Source organism: Panonychus citri, unplaced genomic scaffold (genome assembly GCF_014898815.1).
Source record: "Panonychus citri isolate SS breed McGregor unplaced genomic scaffold, ASM1489881v1 Contig00141, whole genome shotgun sequence".
Classification (NCBI taxonomy): Eukaryota; Metazoa; Arthropoda; class Arachnida; order Trombidiformes; family Tetranychidae; genus Panonychus; species Panonychus citri.
This window is the reverse complement of record NW_026515546.1, coordinates 3,841,467-3,858,753: the sequence shown is the minus strand read 5'-3', so window position 1 is coordinate 3,858,753 and position 17,287 is coordinate 3,841,467. Positions and strand designations below refer to the sequence as shown.

Below are 17,287 nucleotides of genomic sequence, written 5' to 3'. Positions count from 1 at the left end.
AATCATTCTGATTGATTGTTCATCTCTTTTTTAGAGAATTTAATTGTTATTAGTGATTAGCTAATTAGCTTGCGTTTTTTTTTCATTTCTTTTCGAGTGAAAATCTTCCAATATGGAGACAATATTTTTTTCTATTCTTTTCCCTGGAACCACATGTTGATATTTCTCAATGTGTTTCCATTTAATTAGGAACACTTGTTTTTCCGACTAATTTAGTCAATCGAATGTATTTATGATCAAATACAATCAAGTTTTCTCTTTGTTTTCATTTCTTTTTGTATAGAATATATTGAATGTGAGTGAGCAATAATTACATTATTATTATCATTGGAAGAAAAAACCAACAACGGGGAGAGAGTGAAAGATAGAAAATTACAATTAATTTAGTCTTGTCTTTGCTTGAGATTAAATTGATTTTCTAAAATTTTCATGGCTTTTATGTGTGCACATCCTGGACGAATTATTTTGTACCTTCCTTTGACCGTTAAATCAATTACAGTTGACCCTAATCTATCTGGATCTTGGTTTAATTGTCCACCATCAAAAACTGCATCAAGATGAGGCCAAAGTGAATTAAATTCATTTACAGAGATGCTACTTTGTTGATTACTAATATTGGCACTTGTTAGGGCTAATGGTTGACCCAAAGATGAAACAATTGAAAGGATAAATGGATCATTTGGAATACGAATACCAATTGAAGATGTATCCGGATTAAGAGATGGATTAAGTGAAGATGATCTTTCAAATATTAGGGTATATGGTCCAGGTAATAAGGTTGATAAAAGTAAATTTGATACAGTCAATGGATAATTGACTAGAGACCATTGAGTTAATTGTTCAACAGAAGATAAACAAATTGCCAATGGTTTACAATTGGAACGACCTTTAATTGTATAAATACGAGAGACAACCGAAGATTTTTGAGCTAAACCAAGGATTCCATAAATTGTGTCCGTAGGTACACCGATTACACCTCCATTGGTAATTAAATCACAGGCTAATTTAACAGCTTTACTGTTAACCTTCCCATTAACATTATATACAGGAATCAATTTACTGGCCATTGATGAAATCATAACAAAAAAAGATTAACGATTAATGGAAAATGTGATTGTGAGATGATGATCAGCAAATTGTTGATGATGAACAACAATAACACACAACAAAAACATGGATTAAAAACAACATGAGAGAGCCTTGGATTAGGCGCAATCTCTCATAGAGAAACCCAAACGTTTAACACCCGATTTCAGGTTGAGAGAGAGAGAGAGAGGGATTAATACGGGTGGATAAACATGAGACCAATTTTGTTTATTATATTCGAGATGAGAGAGTAAATATATTAAGTCAACAGTTATTGTCTCGTATCCATCCGAGTAAAAAAGCCAATGTTAAAAAATGGAGAAAATGAGTAAAAGGGAAAAGAGTAAAGAGAATAGAAAAAAAAAAGATGAAACAACCTTTGGTCTTTTTTGAGAGTTAATTGTAATTAGATATTTGGTCCACTTTTAAAAAACAGGTAAGTATCATCGTTCTGGATATTTGTTAATGAGTAACAGGTTTGAACAGGAATTCTAATTATTGAATTAACACCATTATCTTTATAAACTGGAGTCTCGTCTATTTGAACATTAACCTCACCAGTGAGAACACAAAATTTATGGGCAACTGGTCCACTATTTTGATTTGTTTTAATTGCTCGAGGTTCCATCTTGATTAATCCAATTAATAGTTGTGAAGGTTTATTATGGTATAAATAAGCTAAATGTATTCCTTGGGATAATGAGCTTTTCGTCCATTGAACCTCTTGGATAAATGAGAGAATCTTTTTCCTTGTCGCCTCATGTTTCTGATTGTTTATATGAACCACCGGTTCTCGTCGTTTAAATTCATGATCTCGGGTATCACCAAATTTTAGAAAAGAAGAGAAATCAAATTTACTATCAGTAACTGAAACTGATACTTCATCCATTTTAAAACACATCCAATTATCCTCACCAAAGTGATTAAACAAATAAACAAGAACAAAAAAAATTTCCAACTAAAAGTGAACAATTTAAAAAAAATGTTAAGAAAACAAACCAAGTTCGGTTTAGAAAATAAGAGATGTCGCCACTTGTTCTTTTCTATTCTAAATTTTTCTCTTTCTTTTTCTCTTTCTTTTCTTTATTAAAATTTAATTTTTTTTTTCGAATCAAAATTTTCTTAATTATCTTTTTTTAAATCTTTTAAAGAGATTTAATTGTTTAGAATTTGATTGAAAGTAAATAACTTTGTTTGGAAAAAAGAGAGATGAGTTGAGACCTTTGAGCTCTTTTAGCTTTAGCTAATTAATTCGTAGTTAAATTGGTTAACATTTTTTTTTCGTGTCATTTGTTTTGTTGATTTGGTTAATTATCTAATCAAGTGATTGATTAAATGGTTGATTATGATGTTTATCAATTGAAGAAATATTAATTGTTAATTGGGTCTAGAAATTTGTCACCTGCTAATTACCCTCATGGGTAAAACCTTAAAACAATTCCCAATGAGATCAATTAATTTCCATGGTTAATAAACTGTAATCTCTGCCTTTTCCAGCAATTAGCCATTTATTGATTAGTTAAGTGACATGACAATTTAATATTAACCTTTTCGTTTTGAACTGGTCAAAAGTTTTGTTTTGTAATCATTTAATCATTGACAATCAGTGGAAGTTGGTTTACTTTATTGTTACAATGTTGTTGATTACTGTTAATCTGCTGTTCATTTTATTGATTATTAAATCATCTATTGGATCGGAAGAGTTGACAACTCCATCAGTTGATGGATTAAATTCACTTGTACAATTGGATGATTTACCGATCCCATCGGGTGACCTGGAGTCGCTTCGTTCATCTCATGTGACCGATGCGTCTGTTCAATTGGTCGCCGACGAAGCACTTGTTTCACAATTAGAATTGATTCCATTCATTGATTGTGTCTCACGAGCAACGGGAAAACGTTTCCCGACCATTGACGATGTCATAAATCGCCTCGAAAGTTATACTTTGTCTCAATTTATCGACGAAATGTTCAAGTGTTTACAGTCTAAAGCGTTTCGATCAAAGAGACGATTGAAATTATTAAGACAAACAGCGACTGGACTAACTCGACTTGGTAGTTTCAGGCCAGAAGAAAAGCCGAAAGTAGAGGAGCCCGATCGTGAAGAACTACCACCTAAGGTCAAACCTGGTAAAATCGAACGTCCAGAAGAGAAACCGGGTAAAATCGAACGTCCAAATGAGAGGCCAGATAAAATCGAACAGCCAAATGTTATCCCAAGACCAGGAAAAGAGCGAGGCGATGGTCGAGTCGAAATATTCTTCGTTCGACTTCGTTGGGTTCTCTGGCAGTATCTTAGACAATTAAAGAAACAAGGAGGTAAAATGTTGTCCTCGAATTCAATGTCCCCTGGAGTCGAAGGTCGAACCATTTTCTTCCATTCAGATCCAATTTACCAGCGACGTCATCGATTCCGTGTCGCTCGATTACCAATTACCACAGAAATTGATTGTATCCTTTTTGGCCTCAAGTGTAACACATTGATAATGGATTCTGGACTTTCGCAACTTCCAGTCCGTTTATCGCCCGCAGTAGTCACTGAACCTATTTTAGACTCCGTTGATTACGATTATGATGATCCTCTTGCCGATGAAGACGGGAACGTATTGACCCTTTCTGATAACGATAATCTTGGTGGACTAATTGCCGATAGTATCGAAGATGTTGCCAAGACTGTTTACCGGTTCGGCGGAGGTTTCCGACGAGTTCAGAGACACTTTAATCGTTTCCTCAATTCGGGTGCTGATTTGATTCTTGGCTAATCGATCACAAAGATCATTTGTATAATTGATTCCAAAATTTCAATCGTAACTTTAAAATGCTTTCAAAATACACAATCGAAATTGTTATCATCAAATTATCAAATGAGTACTTTGATTGTTTTTCTCCTTGATTTTGTTTGATTGACAAATAAAAACCAAAGGTAACAATTAGCTAAATCATTTTCACCTCCAAATTAATTCAAGGTTTGTTATGACCAATGGTCAACAATTTATCATTAATTATGATATATAATAATAAACCCCGAGGTAAAGGCAATCAAGTTCAATTTTTGATTCTTATCAATTTTATTCAACTTTTATTAACAGCAATCAGTTAATTTCAAGGTTTAATTGTGATTAAGATCTTCAGTTATGAATTGGGAAAGTAAATGTAATCAAGATGAAAAGTTTAATTGCAATTATCATATCTACGGTTATTTTCATCATATTGCTTAATAATAACTAAAATTAAGTAATTTTGTAAATAATCAACAAAATGTTATTATTAAATTGTTTGCATTGAGAAAACAAGTTAGTAGTATTTAAACAAAGAGTTAACAACTTTTACAGATAATTAAATGATTCTGATTGTAATTAACATCAACAAATGAGAGACATTACATAAATTAGCTAATCATGATTAGTTATGGTCAGTAAATTGTTCCTAATCAAATTTCAATTCATCAACCTTGATTAACTTTCAAACTTGGAAACTAAATTAAATAACAAATGGACATTTAATTAGTCAACAACTGATTATCAACAATTTAAATAATAAACATGATCAAGGTTAGATTAACAAGGTGTTTGACTAATCATCATGATTTAGTAATGAATTAAGACAAACAAAATTAAATTAACTAACCATTAAATTTGTTTATTTTATTTCTGTTATCAAATTGAATCTTCAATTGTCCTTGCCAGTTAATCACTTAATCATTTCAATCATAACACAATTAACAACAACAAAAAAGGCTAATCAATCAATTCAAGAGAGAGTGAATCAATTTGAAAACTAAAGAAATACAAAATTAAGCTAACTAATTATATAATTGTTGATAGTTAGGATGATGATTAGTTACAATAAAAAATGTTAATCATAAGCAATTAAGCTAACAAGGTGTTTAAGGTTATATTAATATATGAGAGTATTTTAAATTGTTATTACAATTAAGTAGCATTTAAATTGCAGAAAGAAATAAATTTGATTAAGTAAAGAAACAATTAACATGTTATCAAATAATTTTTAATACAATCACGAAATAATTAAGGGATTACAATTAAAGGTGAATGATGAATGAAGCGAAATTAGTGAAAATGTTAAACTAATTGTTCGCAATTGATTTAATTACCATTTACGGAAACCAATTGTCACCAAGATGGTGGAGATGAGTGCATACAAAAGGGAGTAAACTATGTTGGTGTAAACCAAAGGGTCAGTGAAAGGTTTTCCCTTGACCAGTGACCAGACCAACGAATCGCCCGAAGGTGCAAAGGGAAACCAATAGACAAGGGTTTGATGAAATTGGGAAGTGATTCGTAAGGCCAAATTAGGTAACTAATGAAGAGACTACAGAAACAGTAGCCCGAATGAACGAAAGCGGCCACAATAAGGTCACTTGAGACTAGACCGGTGAGAACACCTTTAGTTATACCGCAAAGGGTGATTGCAAAGGTGGTCAGTACAACCGCAAGAAAAGAGCCTCGCATGGGGAAGTTAAGAGTCGGTATTAGAATTGTAAATAGAATCATGTAGATCGGCACAATGACCATGGTTGCGGTCAAAATCAGGGCGAAAATTAACTGGACACGACCAATTCCAGCGGCCATTAGTCGTTCATTCATCTTTTCCTTGACCTCTTGCATTGTCCAGCTCATCATTAATAGAATCGTGAACTGTTCAACTGCGTATAAAAAGTAACGAATCAAAACCATTTCATTAGACAACATAAGGTCATCGGATTCATGGGACTTGTAGATCGGGTCAATGGTGAAAAATTGATAATAATTGACGCTAATATTAAGACTTGATCTAATTTCTTCAAGCAATTTGTTCAAACTACGGGTTAACATGATGTCGAGTGTGTCCACGTTGAATTGATTGGACGAGTCAACGGTCAGTAAAATTTTATCTGCAACCGATGGCCTGAAACCCTGACTTCCACTGACCATTGGACCTCCAGCAAATGATGATAAACCTTTTTCAATCCTTTCTTTCACAAGGTCACCAAAAGTTTCACCGATAATAAAGTAACCATCGATGAGGCCATTCTCAAGGTCCCGTCGACTTTGTAACTCAGAATACACTCGATTAAGGCTAATATTGTTTCGTGCTAGATGGTAAAGGAACTTTTCAGAGATGTTTTGATTTCCTGATTCAGAATACATGTAATCTAATGTAAGACCTTTCGGGAAACGGCCAAACATTGAACCGAAAGTACCGATGATGATGAAGATAACGAAACAAGATAAAATAATCGGATAGATCATGAAACGTTTACACCTTAACCAAAGTCGCCAAATTAATATTGACAAGACTGTACAATTGGAAAGTGGTTCCCATGATTCAGTGGATGAGGTTAAAGATGAAAATGAAGATGATTTTGAGGTTGATGCTAATGATGAGGTGGTTGATGTTAAGGTTGAACATGATGATGATGAAGATGATGATGAGGGTTGATTTGTACCTTCAACCGTTACTTTGGTCATTTTTTCCTCCGGTGAAAATTTATTCGCACAGGTTATTACATCAACCGCTTCGGGGCAAGTTGATGATGAGGATGATGATGGTGGTGGGGATGATGATTCATTCTGTTTGTCCCACTCGGTGCACAATTTGAACACTGCCTTTTCCAAGGAGGTCTCTTTGTATGATTCCATGAAAGACTTTGGATTATCCTCTGCGATAATTTGACCTTTTCTCATTAGCCCGAATCGATCTGCTTTCACAATCTCTTCTAAGTAATGAGTGGTCACTACAATGGTCATTTTATAGGTGTCACGAAGGTGAAATAAGTAGGTCCACATTTTGTAGACCAACAATGGATCTGAACCAACGGTTGGCTCATCGAGAAGTAAAAGTTTCGGCCGATGGATAAGTGATGCGGCCAAAGAGATACGACGACGTTGACCAATTGAAAGGTTACTTATTAACCTATGGGGATATGGAATATCGATGACTGATAAAAGTTCATCGATTCGGGAATTGACCGTACTCATAGGAAGATCGTTTAATCGTCCAAAGAAAGTTAACATTTCCTTAATTGTTAGATCTTCGTTAAGTGCTAAATCTTGCGGCATAAAACCAACCAATGGACCAGGAACACCGAACCCTTTTTCCAATGGTGATCTACCGAAAACTAACAATCGCCCATGAGTTGGTCGGTAAAAGCCAAATATACATCGTTGTAAGGTCGTTTTGCCGCAACCTGATGGACCGATTAGACCATAAATCGCACCTTTGGGCACTTTTATCGATAAATTTTGAAAAATAGTCACTGGTTTCCAACTTTGTCCCAAACTTAGACCCAAATTAAGGCCAAGAATGGCATAATCATTCACTTTCGCTGCCATCTAATATTATCTTGATCAAGAAAATAAAATCAACAATTAAAGACTTGAAACAAAAATCAAGACTGAAAATAAACTTCATCAATGTAATCTAAACCTTCCCACTCATATTACAATTAACTCTCATCACTTTTACCTTCATTATTATAATTTAAATAAAGAAAAATCGAAAGAGAGAGAGAGAGAGAGAGAGAGATGAGTAAGATTAATTATGGATTAATTGAAAGTGATTTAATCCAGCCTGAGGTTTAAGTTATGATGATGATGATGCTGCTAGCCTCGTGCCGTAAATGAATTGGCAATCAAAAAGTCTGGAAAACACGCAATTAACTTGATTGTGATACTAAACTGTAAACATTAATAAGTAGCACGAAATTAAAAGGAACCATTTTTATCCCAAAAAATGGATTGAATTTCAAGGTGATCGGGAAGCTCATCAGCTCAGGAAGTTACTAATCAGCACTCTCACGATTAAAGTTATTTAATCTGATTCTCGAATCGAAACAATTTAACTACAGGGCAATTGGAAAGATTCAAATTCTCATACCAAAGTCTCAAGTTTTCCTTGACCAGGAGGAGGTGGAGGAATACGTGCTAAGAATTAACAGAAACCATTAAAATCATCAGCACGTTACAACGATTAATCGAACTCCTAATGTTCTAATGAGAAAATGAAGAAATTCGAATTTGTTTTTTCATTTCTATCAACAGTTTTATATTCCTATTAACCTGGAGGGCCTTTAATTGTTTCGTGTTTACATTGAACGTTTAAAAATGTTATAATTCCTACGCACGATTAATACTTGCGATGATTATGATTAGTTAATTATAGTTAGTTAATAGTTTGTTATACTTAATCTATTTGCCTTGGGAATTAAGGTTAACTTTAAATATTTAATACTTGACTTTTGATTCTGTAACAATTTTACCCAGGAAAAAAAAAGTAAATTACAATTTTAATCATTACAAATTGATTAATTTAACTTCTAGCTGATGTAAATTCAACAATATTTGATACTTGTCATCAATTCTTATATGTTAGACTCACTTTAATTACAATATTTAAATGACCAAATGTAAATAGAAGTTGATTATTATTGTTAATTGAATTGGATTGAAAATTCTTACCTTAATTATGATCAGATGATATTGTACATTAGAGTAAATCAAAAACAATCAGTAACTTAATCACTAGATATGAGCACAAATTAATTGTTGGAAACTTTGAACAACACAATAACAGCAACAAAAATCGAGAGTAGCACAAGGAAAGGAACAGTAATTAACAGTAATTAAGTAATTAAATGAATTAAGACTGAGCTGAATTATATATAAATTGAACATATAACAAGCAAATTAAACTTGATCATCCATTTTTCTCGTGTTATGGTTTAATTTACAATGAGACATCAACTCCAAATGGCCGGAGGCAGAAATGAGCAACGAAAACACCGACACAAATTACACTGATGATAAAGAAAAAAGATTCTAATCACAATTATCAGCTTATTACCAAGAGACGGCGAAAGAGAACTGGAATTTCAACAATCAAGTAATTAATCAGCTTGATTCCAATGATGGAAACTAAATGGTCTCCGTGTAAGTGGACAAATGAATGTGAAGAGAGTCCAGCAAAAAGAAATCCTCTCCACTCCGACTCCTTTGAACCTCCTCCTGAAACTTTTGCATCAATTTCCCAATTTCTCATATCCTGATGATTATCATGATATTCATCATGGTCCATGGTCATTATAACCACGACAATTAACTTCCTCCTCCTTTAATATAGTTACGATATATTGGCCTTCCTCTTGATCGCAAATCTTAAAAGTGTCAAGGAAAAACAATTGAAATTAGGACAAACACTTTAGCACCAAATCCAAGGGTAACAACTATGTAACTGATACACCTTAGAAATTAACTAAATCATTTACAATTAAGTTAATTGTAAATTATCAGCCAAATGGTTAACCACCAAATACTCAAAGGTCAACGATATTTAACTTTTTTTGTTTAGTTTTACAATTTGATTTTATCATCGTTACATTTATAACATTGAGTTTACTTATTTAAATTGTTGTTGTTGATTGTTAATCAATTATTAATTGTTGATTGTCATTGGAATTCACTAATTTAGATTAGTTTGTATTATTTAATATCACAACTTATTGATTGTTATCTTTTAATTGTTGAGTATTTTGTCTGGTAAAAGTTTTCATTTCAATGTGAACATTGGATGTTCAAAGTTAATTGTTCAGTTTTAATTTAATTGTTAGTGATTCTTATGGCTTAATTGTTATTATCCAGCCGAAATTTAGTTTAATTGTTATTATTATTGCTTTTTTCCAATGTAAACTATGGTTAATTTTTTTTTCATGGTTAACGAATGGGAAATTGATCATTATTTTGATCAACTAATTACAATTTGATTGTTAATTGTGAGGGAAATTAATCAACAATTCGATGATTAGTAATATCAATGGTTGATCATTTTTTGTATTTAAAATTTTTCGATTCTTGTAATTAATTCAATCAATCAATCTAATTGATTGAAGTAAAAATATTATTTGATCATATAAATAATTAATTGTAACCATTTTCATTAATTAAACATCATCATTAACCATTCACCTTGAGTTAATACATTAATTTTACAATTATATTAAATTATGGAAGAGTTTAAAAAGTTAATATTTAACAATTAGTTGATTGAAAATTGAAAAAATTTAAAAACTAACTTACAATTTCTCACTAATTAATCATTAATGATTAGTTTTCATTTTTAACCAATCAATCAGATGATATGAGTAGATTAAAAGTTTTCCTGTCATTAATTGTGAATTAAATTGCTGAGGAAAAAGACAAAATGATTTAATGATTTGCAAGACAATTAACTTGCCTAAGGCAATTTACATCGTCTAATTGTTAACAATTTAATTTTTTGTACAAATTTTCAGGCCTCATCAATGATTTAACATTGATTGTATTTCACTTGATTTAGTCAATTAATTTGATTGTTATTTTGATTAACTTTTGAGGAAGTTAATTCATTTATTTAATTGTATTAATTTGAGAATTAAACATCTTTGGGAATTACAGTTTTCAAGTTTGACTCTTGATTGTTGATTAACATTTAATTTGTTTACCTTTTGACCAACATCGCATCAGTTTAATTGTATTGGTTAATTGAATTTGATTTTTGGTTTCATTAAATTAAATTATGGATTAATTTTGTCTCCATAACAGTTAATAAATATTTTCTTTTTGTGTGTGTCTTCAATATAATGGGAATGTGTAATTACAATCAGTTAGAGGGGAAGGATAATCAAGTTAATTGTTGTGTTACTGATGTGTGAACAAAAAAAGAAAAGGATTAATTGTTAATTAACGAAAAAGAATCAAACTTAATCTTTCTCATTGGGTAATATCATTTTTTTTACAATGGGCTTTGATGTAAATCTTGTAGGCACAATATGAACATGAATTAATGGTATTTGTTGATATAATGGTGATTAAGATGATGAAATGGATGCTGATCATTAATTAGATTGATTTTCTTTTCCTTGGTTAGCAAATTGTTTTGATTGATAAGCTTTTTGTGTCTTCATTTGCATTTAAAGCATTTGTTAAACATTGGGCGGTGGAAAAGTTGACTAATATGATTAATGAATTGTTTAAGAGTTTGGTGGGTATGTGATTGGTAAATTGTTTGTTGATTAAAGTTGATCGATGGTGAGAATTGTTGAATTAATTGTTTCTTAGGTGGTGATTTACTTAAAGGTCTTGTAGATATTTGTAGTTGCAGGTATTGTATATAAGTAATTTGTTTCAATAGTATTTATATTCATTGTAAATATAATACATTGATTGAAATGGTCTAAATTATTATTTGATAATTAGTAATAATAATTTTTTTTCTCTGTCTACCATTGCATTAACTCATTATGAAGTATAAATGTTTAATTGTAAATCCTTTCATTAAGAATCAGCAATCAAGTGGTAAGAGTTTTAAGACGAAGTGGTGACGCTCAGTGGGTAAAATGCTTAGCAATTGTCGTCGCTTTTGTTACTCTCTTGGTGGTTTTTGTTTTCATGGTTGATTAAAAAATAAATAGTTAAGTAATGATAAGTATGATTGGAGTTGGATGATTAGTGAAGTCAATCAACTAGGATATTATTGTTGTTGTTATTTCGATTGTTGTTATAGTTAATTGCTGGTGATTGGTGGGCATGAAGAGCTTCCTCATCGTTACGAGAATCATCATCAATTATTTCAATTCCATCATCTTCTTCATCTTGACCTGAAGTAGGTGCTGGTGGTTGTGGTGGTGATCGTTGAATATCATCATTTGAATCATTTTTATCAGCTGGCATACTGAATATTTCTGTAACTTTAACTCGTTTCTTTTCATCTAAATAGTAGAAAGCCATTAATGCTTGACTGTTAGAAGCAACGTCCATTATTTTATCCAAAGTCTCATTATTCTTTACCATTCCACTTAATTCACTGTTGGCGAAACGTTCAAAATACTCTTTCTCAATGGATAAAGCTTTGTTGGTCACTTCTTTAGCATCAAGATCAATCTCTTGCGGATCAACATTTTCACCCAATGATTGTAATACTGTAAGTAATACATCATTACAATTACTCAGGTTGTTAGTTGAATTTGTACTGGAGGTTTCATAGCTTTCATCCATTTCACCTAAGGCGTACCGACGACGGGTACTGTTTTTACGAGATCCTGAAGGTAATCGATCGATTGGAAGATCAACTGTGAAACCAAAGTTCATCCTAGAACCATTGATACTATTACTACTAATATTATTGGAAAGACCGGCAACCGTTTTGCGACGTTCACGTTGACAGGAAGAGCTTCGAGTTAGATTACTAGAAGAGTATGAGAATTCTTTACCAGCATAAGAATTGCGTTTGATTTTACTTTCCTCTCTCAGTCTTGACCTAAAAAAACAACATGGAACAAAAAAAACAGAGATAAAGATAATCAAAGATTAGTGATATGATATAAACAAAGAACAAGTTATATGGATTAATATCAAAATTGATAATGTTATTGATTTTATCTCAGTTTTCCCCTTACATAAGAGCATAATAAATATGAGGAACATGTGAATGACAACCAATCAAATCACAAAAAAAAGCAAAAACATTTGAGTGACAAAATGAGAAATTATTTCGTAAATAAAAGTTTATATAATTCGTAAGAAACTTGATTTGACATTAAGATTATCTGATTCTGGTTGACATCATCATCTCGTCACCTGACGATTCAATGATCACAACATATGAGGTGATATGAGATGAGTTAAATCATTTACACAGTTGCTGGTTAATCATTATGTCAGCAAATCATTAGAAAAGTAATCGTTTCAAGCACAAATCATCAAATAATCACCATTAATATTAATAAGTTATTTATAAATCAGATTAAAGTAAAAGATTTTCTCAAAGCTATGGGAATCCTTAGATTTTTTTTACTCTTTCCCTAATAATGTCATTGTAAGTAGAGAACAGGTAAAAGTGTTTTCAGTAAGAAAGGTGAGCATTTATACTAATGACATCTAAAATATTTAATCTGGTTTATTTATACATTTAATATAATTATTAAATGAATTGTAATTGTTTGATGATAAAACGGGGAAAGAAAGGAATTAATAATTGGTAGAATATAATTTTATCAGAACTTACCTTAAATCAGATGCTGAGGATAAACTCATTGGTGGGAGAGTTTCAGATTTTTCCAACCTTGAACTGGACGAAGACAATAACTTTGGATTATCATATGTTGATGTTTTCCTACGATTAAATGGCGATTCCAAGTTGAATACACTCTCTTTTCTTTTAACATTATTAGGTTTGGATATTTTAGTAGGAGATGGACCATTGGAATCATTGGTGATATTTTTACCCCCAAATTCAGTGATTGCAAGTTGACATGAGAATCGTGTGGTTGCTTTTTTCTTGTTATATTTATCCTCTTTAAGGATAAATGCTAACATATTGATAAGGCTTCTTTTAAGTTCATTGGTAATAACAGGAACCATACGTAAGCTCTTAATGGTAAATATTAATGCTAAATCAAAGGGAAGAGTAATGGGAATGGTCAAAAGTGATAGGACACGAACTGGACGGTGTTTGTAGATCCAATTGATTAAACCTTTGTTAACAGAGTCAATTGCTTCTTGAATGGCTTTGGCTACTGGATCGGGTAATGAGTGAAGGTCAAGCATTTCTCGACAACTTTTACATTCACTTGAATCGTCCAAGTGAAAATCAGAGCTAGTAAAAGTTTCACTACAATTATCGACAACTCGAAATCCTGGAACTTCTTTACTTTTATCTGGTTTCTTTTTTACATCTAAATCTTCCATAGTTATTATCTCCATATCTTCATCTTCAAATTCTTCTTCATCATCTTCCGTTTCTTCTTCGACCACATCTTCAATCATCTCTTCTTCGGGTTCAGACTCATTAGATTCTGCGAGAAGGAAACTTGACTGAATGGCAACACACCGAAGACATGAGATTTTATTTGTTCGTTGGAGAAATTTGAGAGCATCGTTAAATCCTTGTAGACACATTTTCGACATCTCTTCAGGATGTGGTGGGAATAAGATTCGAGTGATTCTGTACATATTCCCCGGACTAATGGAGAAACTTGTATTACTCAATTGAATTTGCATGTAATTGAAAGTGTTTTCTTGTGGACAGATATCACTTTCTCCAGCAAAAGGAGCTACGGTTACAGTAAAATCATTGAGAATTGGTAAATTGTCGGAAAAACCGCCGTCCATGTAAGCAACGCCATGAAATTTAGGGGGAAATACTCCGGACCAGCATGGAATGAAACAAGAACACTGAATTGCCTGTAAATAGAGATAACGAAAAGAAACAAATTTAGACAAATTAAACAGAAAAGCATAGAAAGAGAGATAATTATCAAGTAGAAATCATGAGCAATCAAGTAATATGTTGAAATAGATTATCAAGCCCTTCAAGGTCTCAAATCACCTTAGTTTCGTTTATCAATAATCAAATCAAGATAATAATTCAGCGAGAGAAAAACACATTAATCCATTCTCACTTTCATTGTCACATGCTATTGATTATCAACCTTGGTTAACTATTATTAGTTAATTTAGCCTTCACTTTCAATATGATTATCACGATTAACATTTAAAACTATTATTTAAAGATGATATCTCATTTGGCACTAATTCCTTTTATGTGTTTCCCCTGATCTAATGCCTCTTAATATTAATAATAATGGAACATATAAAATAATCAATGGTAAATTAATCAACTGATTGTGAGTGTTGCTGATTAAATTGTGATTATGAAATCACTTTACTAGTATAACTAACAACTACAATTGTATTTCAAAATAGGTATTAGTAGTGATTAGATAGATGATATTTCATGTGACAAAAAAAATTAATAATAATTATTATATTTGAGTAGATAGAAATCAATTGATGAGATGATATTGACTATAAGAAATGTTTAAGTAAATCAGTTGATTGGTTTCCTTTTCTACATAATCATCAAATAATCAACATCAATTGATTGACAAATATTAAACAAATATTAGGTGATTAAAATAGTAAAAATCGAAAACACTTTTCAAGAGTTTTCTATGATGTAAATAGGTAGAAAATAGATAGAGATAATTAATCTTTTTTGATATAATTATAATCAATTGCTAACGATAATTATATTTGAAAAAGACAATGATAATTACGATGATCATCATCGTTAATTGGAAAGCATGAGTAAACCAGAAAAAATTTACCGAAAACAACTAATATAATACCAATTTCATAATGATAACCTTCATTTACACTCAATTCAATCTGATTAGTTAAAATGAAAGTTAATTATGTTTTGAATTATAATTTACTTCATTTTGAAAAACAATCAGAATAATACTAATGCAGTTATTAAACTCATTCAGAAATTAATTTGGATTCTGTAAATTGTCACTTCCTCTATCTTTAATTTATCTTGACCCAGTTAATTGTGTGTGAAGAAAAAGCTAATCAAAAAATGTTTTTGATTCATAAATTTATTGATGTCCTTTAATTATTGGGGATACTCGTTAACCTTAAGAATTAACTTAGATACTTTTCTTACAAGGTAATTGTATTTTGGAATTGAAGAGATGAGATTTAAATGAGATTTAAATTACCAAAAGTTGATTGTTTACAATCAACAGGTAATTGAAAAAACAAGGTTAATTATGAGAAAACGATGGATAAACATGAAAAAGTTGTAGTAGTAACAAACAGAAAAAACTAATTATAACAAATGACAATAGAATCAACTGATTATTTTCACGTGTTAACAATTATCTTCCCTATGGTGTCACAATTAAATTATTGGTCAAAAAACTATAATTATAATTACGTTGATATCTATTAATGAACTGGGATAACCCATCGACCTGATTACTTGAAGTATCACAGGTAGAAAGGTATTTTCTGTTATTCAGTTAATTATTGCATAATTGCACGATAACAATTAAGAGGAATAATAAAAAAAACAGTAATTGTGAATTCAATGTACATAATAATACGTAGTAAACAAGTTGTTCAAGTGAGTAATGTGACCTTGAAGTGGGGATATCCTAAAGCTGAAGCTTAATGATGCATCATATGATGATGAACTAGTCAGGTTTGCATGGCTGTAACTCGGAAGTCATGAGGTTTACACACCAGAAAACACTGAAAAATTACCTTGAATGTTGATTAGAAAAACTATTCGAGTTCAACAATAAATTAAGGTTTCTAAGTTTCTTGGCATTATTAAAGAAAACAACAAGATACCAACCTGGATAAGATCGTCTTTAGAGTCAAAATGTGAGATTATCTTGTTTTTACCATCGCTGACACGGGTAACGCTGATAAATAAACGACCGGAAACTTTTTTATGAGCATCATCGGGTAAAGCTTAACCAGAGCATCGTATAAGATTTTGGTTACATCAAATGTCGGATGGAAAGGACCTAAGGCTCGAGATCTGGCTTTAATTGCTACTTTTAACAAATCACTTGTACTTTCAGCTGAGAAAGAAAATAAACAAATTAAAATAAACAAATAGAAAGAAAAACATTCAATTCTTTTGTATAATAAATCTTGTCACTTTTACAGTAAATGAAAGGGCTCAAAGTACTTGAAGATTTTCTGTCAAAATGTATTGATACTGTTAACAAGTTCATTGTCAAAGGGCTGATATGAATGAATCTTGACACAAGAGTTAACTTTTTAAAGATCCTGTTAAGTAAACGGAGTACAAATTAAACGAGAGAGAAAGGTCAACAGTCAAATCAACAGAGTACAGAGAAAAAGATGATGATGTAATTGACAGAAGAGATTGACATTTATGGGAAAAAAAGTAAACAAACAAAGAAGATCTTTACTCTTTGCCTTAAACATCAAATAGACTGAGAGTGATGAATGATAATGAATATTAACGAATAAAGAAATGTAAATGCTTACCTAAAGAACAATCAAGAGCCATCGCAGTGGCAACAAGAGCACCGACAGAGGCACCAGAAAATTTATTACGAACAATTTCTGGTAAATATTCACGGAAACAAGAGGCAACACCGACATGATAAATACCCAGGAATCCACAACCAGCAAAGGAAAGATTCATCTTTTCCACTGGAATATTAACATTATCTCGAATCATTATGTTCCTTTCCTCGCTAACCAAACAATTAGTTCGTTTTTTTTTGTTAATTCTCTTTAAATCAATTTAATAAATTCAATAGACTATCAGCCTTTAAACACTGTAGATATTTCAAAATTTTGGGTCAATTAAATAACAATAGAAAATAGAAAATATA

At 31.4% G+C, this 17,287-nt stretch overlaps 3 protein-coding genes across 4 annotated transcripts; all 3 read right to left on the bottom strand.

Moving 5' to 3' along the window:
- Nucleotides 1–229: 229 nt before the first annotated feature.
- Nucleotides 230–1,155, bottom strand: LOC128395082 (threonylcarbamoyl-AMP synthase-like). The gene has a single exon (XM_053355475.1). It carries the CDS (start codon nucleotides 1,077–1,079, stop codon nucleotides 384–386), a length of 696 nt encoding a protein of 231 aa, XP_053211450.1. The 5' UTR covers nucleotides 1,080–1,155; the 3' UTR covers nucleotides 230–383.
- Nucleotides 1,156–5,072: 3,917 nt separating this feature from the next.
- On the bottom strand, nucleotides 5,073–9,548 carry LOC128395521 (ABC transporter G family member 23-like). Of its 2 annotated transcripts, none has more exons than XM_053355953.1 (2): nucleotides 8,547–9,548; nucleotides 5,073–7,421 (listed from the first exon to the last, which is right to left on the bottom strand). In XM_053355953.1, exon 2 carries the CDS (start codon nucleotides 7,419–7,421, stop codon nucleotides 5,262–5,264), a length of 2,160 nt encoding a protein of 719 aa, XP_053211928.1. In that variant the 5' UTR covers nucleotides 8,547–9,548; the 3' UTR covers nucleotides 5,073–5,261. The 2 variants fall into 2 exon arrangements, with proteins under 2 accessions (XP_053211928.1, XP_053211927.1); XM_053355952.1 differs by having other exon boundaries at nucleotides 5,073–7,431; nucleotides 8,547–9,546.
- An 879-nt stretch (nucleotides 9,549–10,427) lies between these two features.
- On the bottom strand, nucleotides 10,428–17,130 carry LOC128395518 (patanin-like phospholipase domain-containing protein atgl-1). Its single transcript, XM_053355948.1, is given in 5 exon segments — nucleotides 10,428–12,378; nucleotides 13,126–14,303; nucleotides 16,267–16,385; nucleotides 16,388–16,498; nucleotides 16,935–17,130. Coding segments are annotated over 5 exon segments (2,406 nt in total). The 3' UTR covers nucleotides 10,428–11,576.
- Nucleotides 17,131–17,287: the final 157 nt, after the last annotated feature.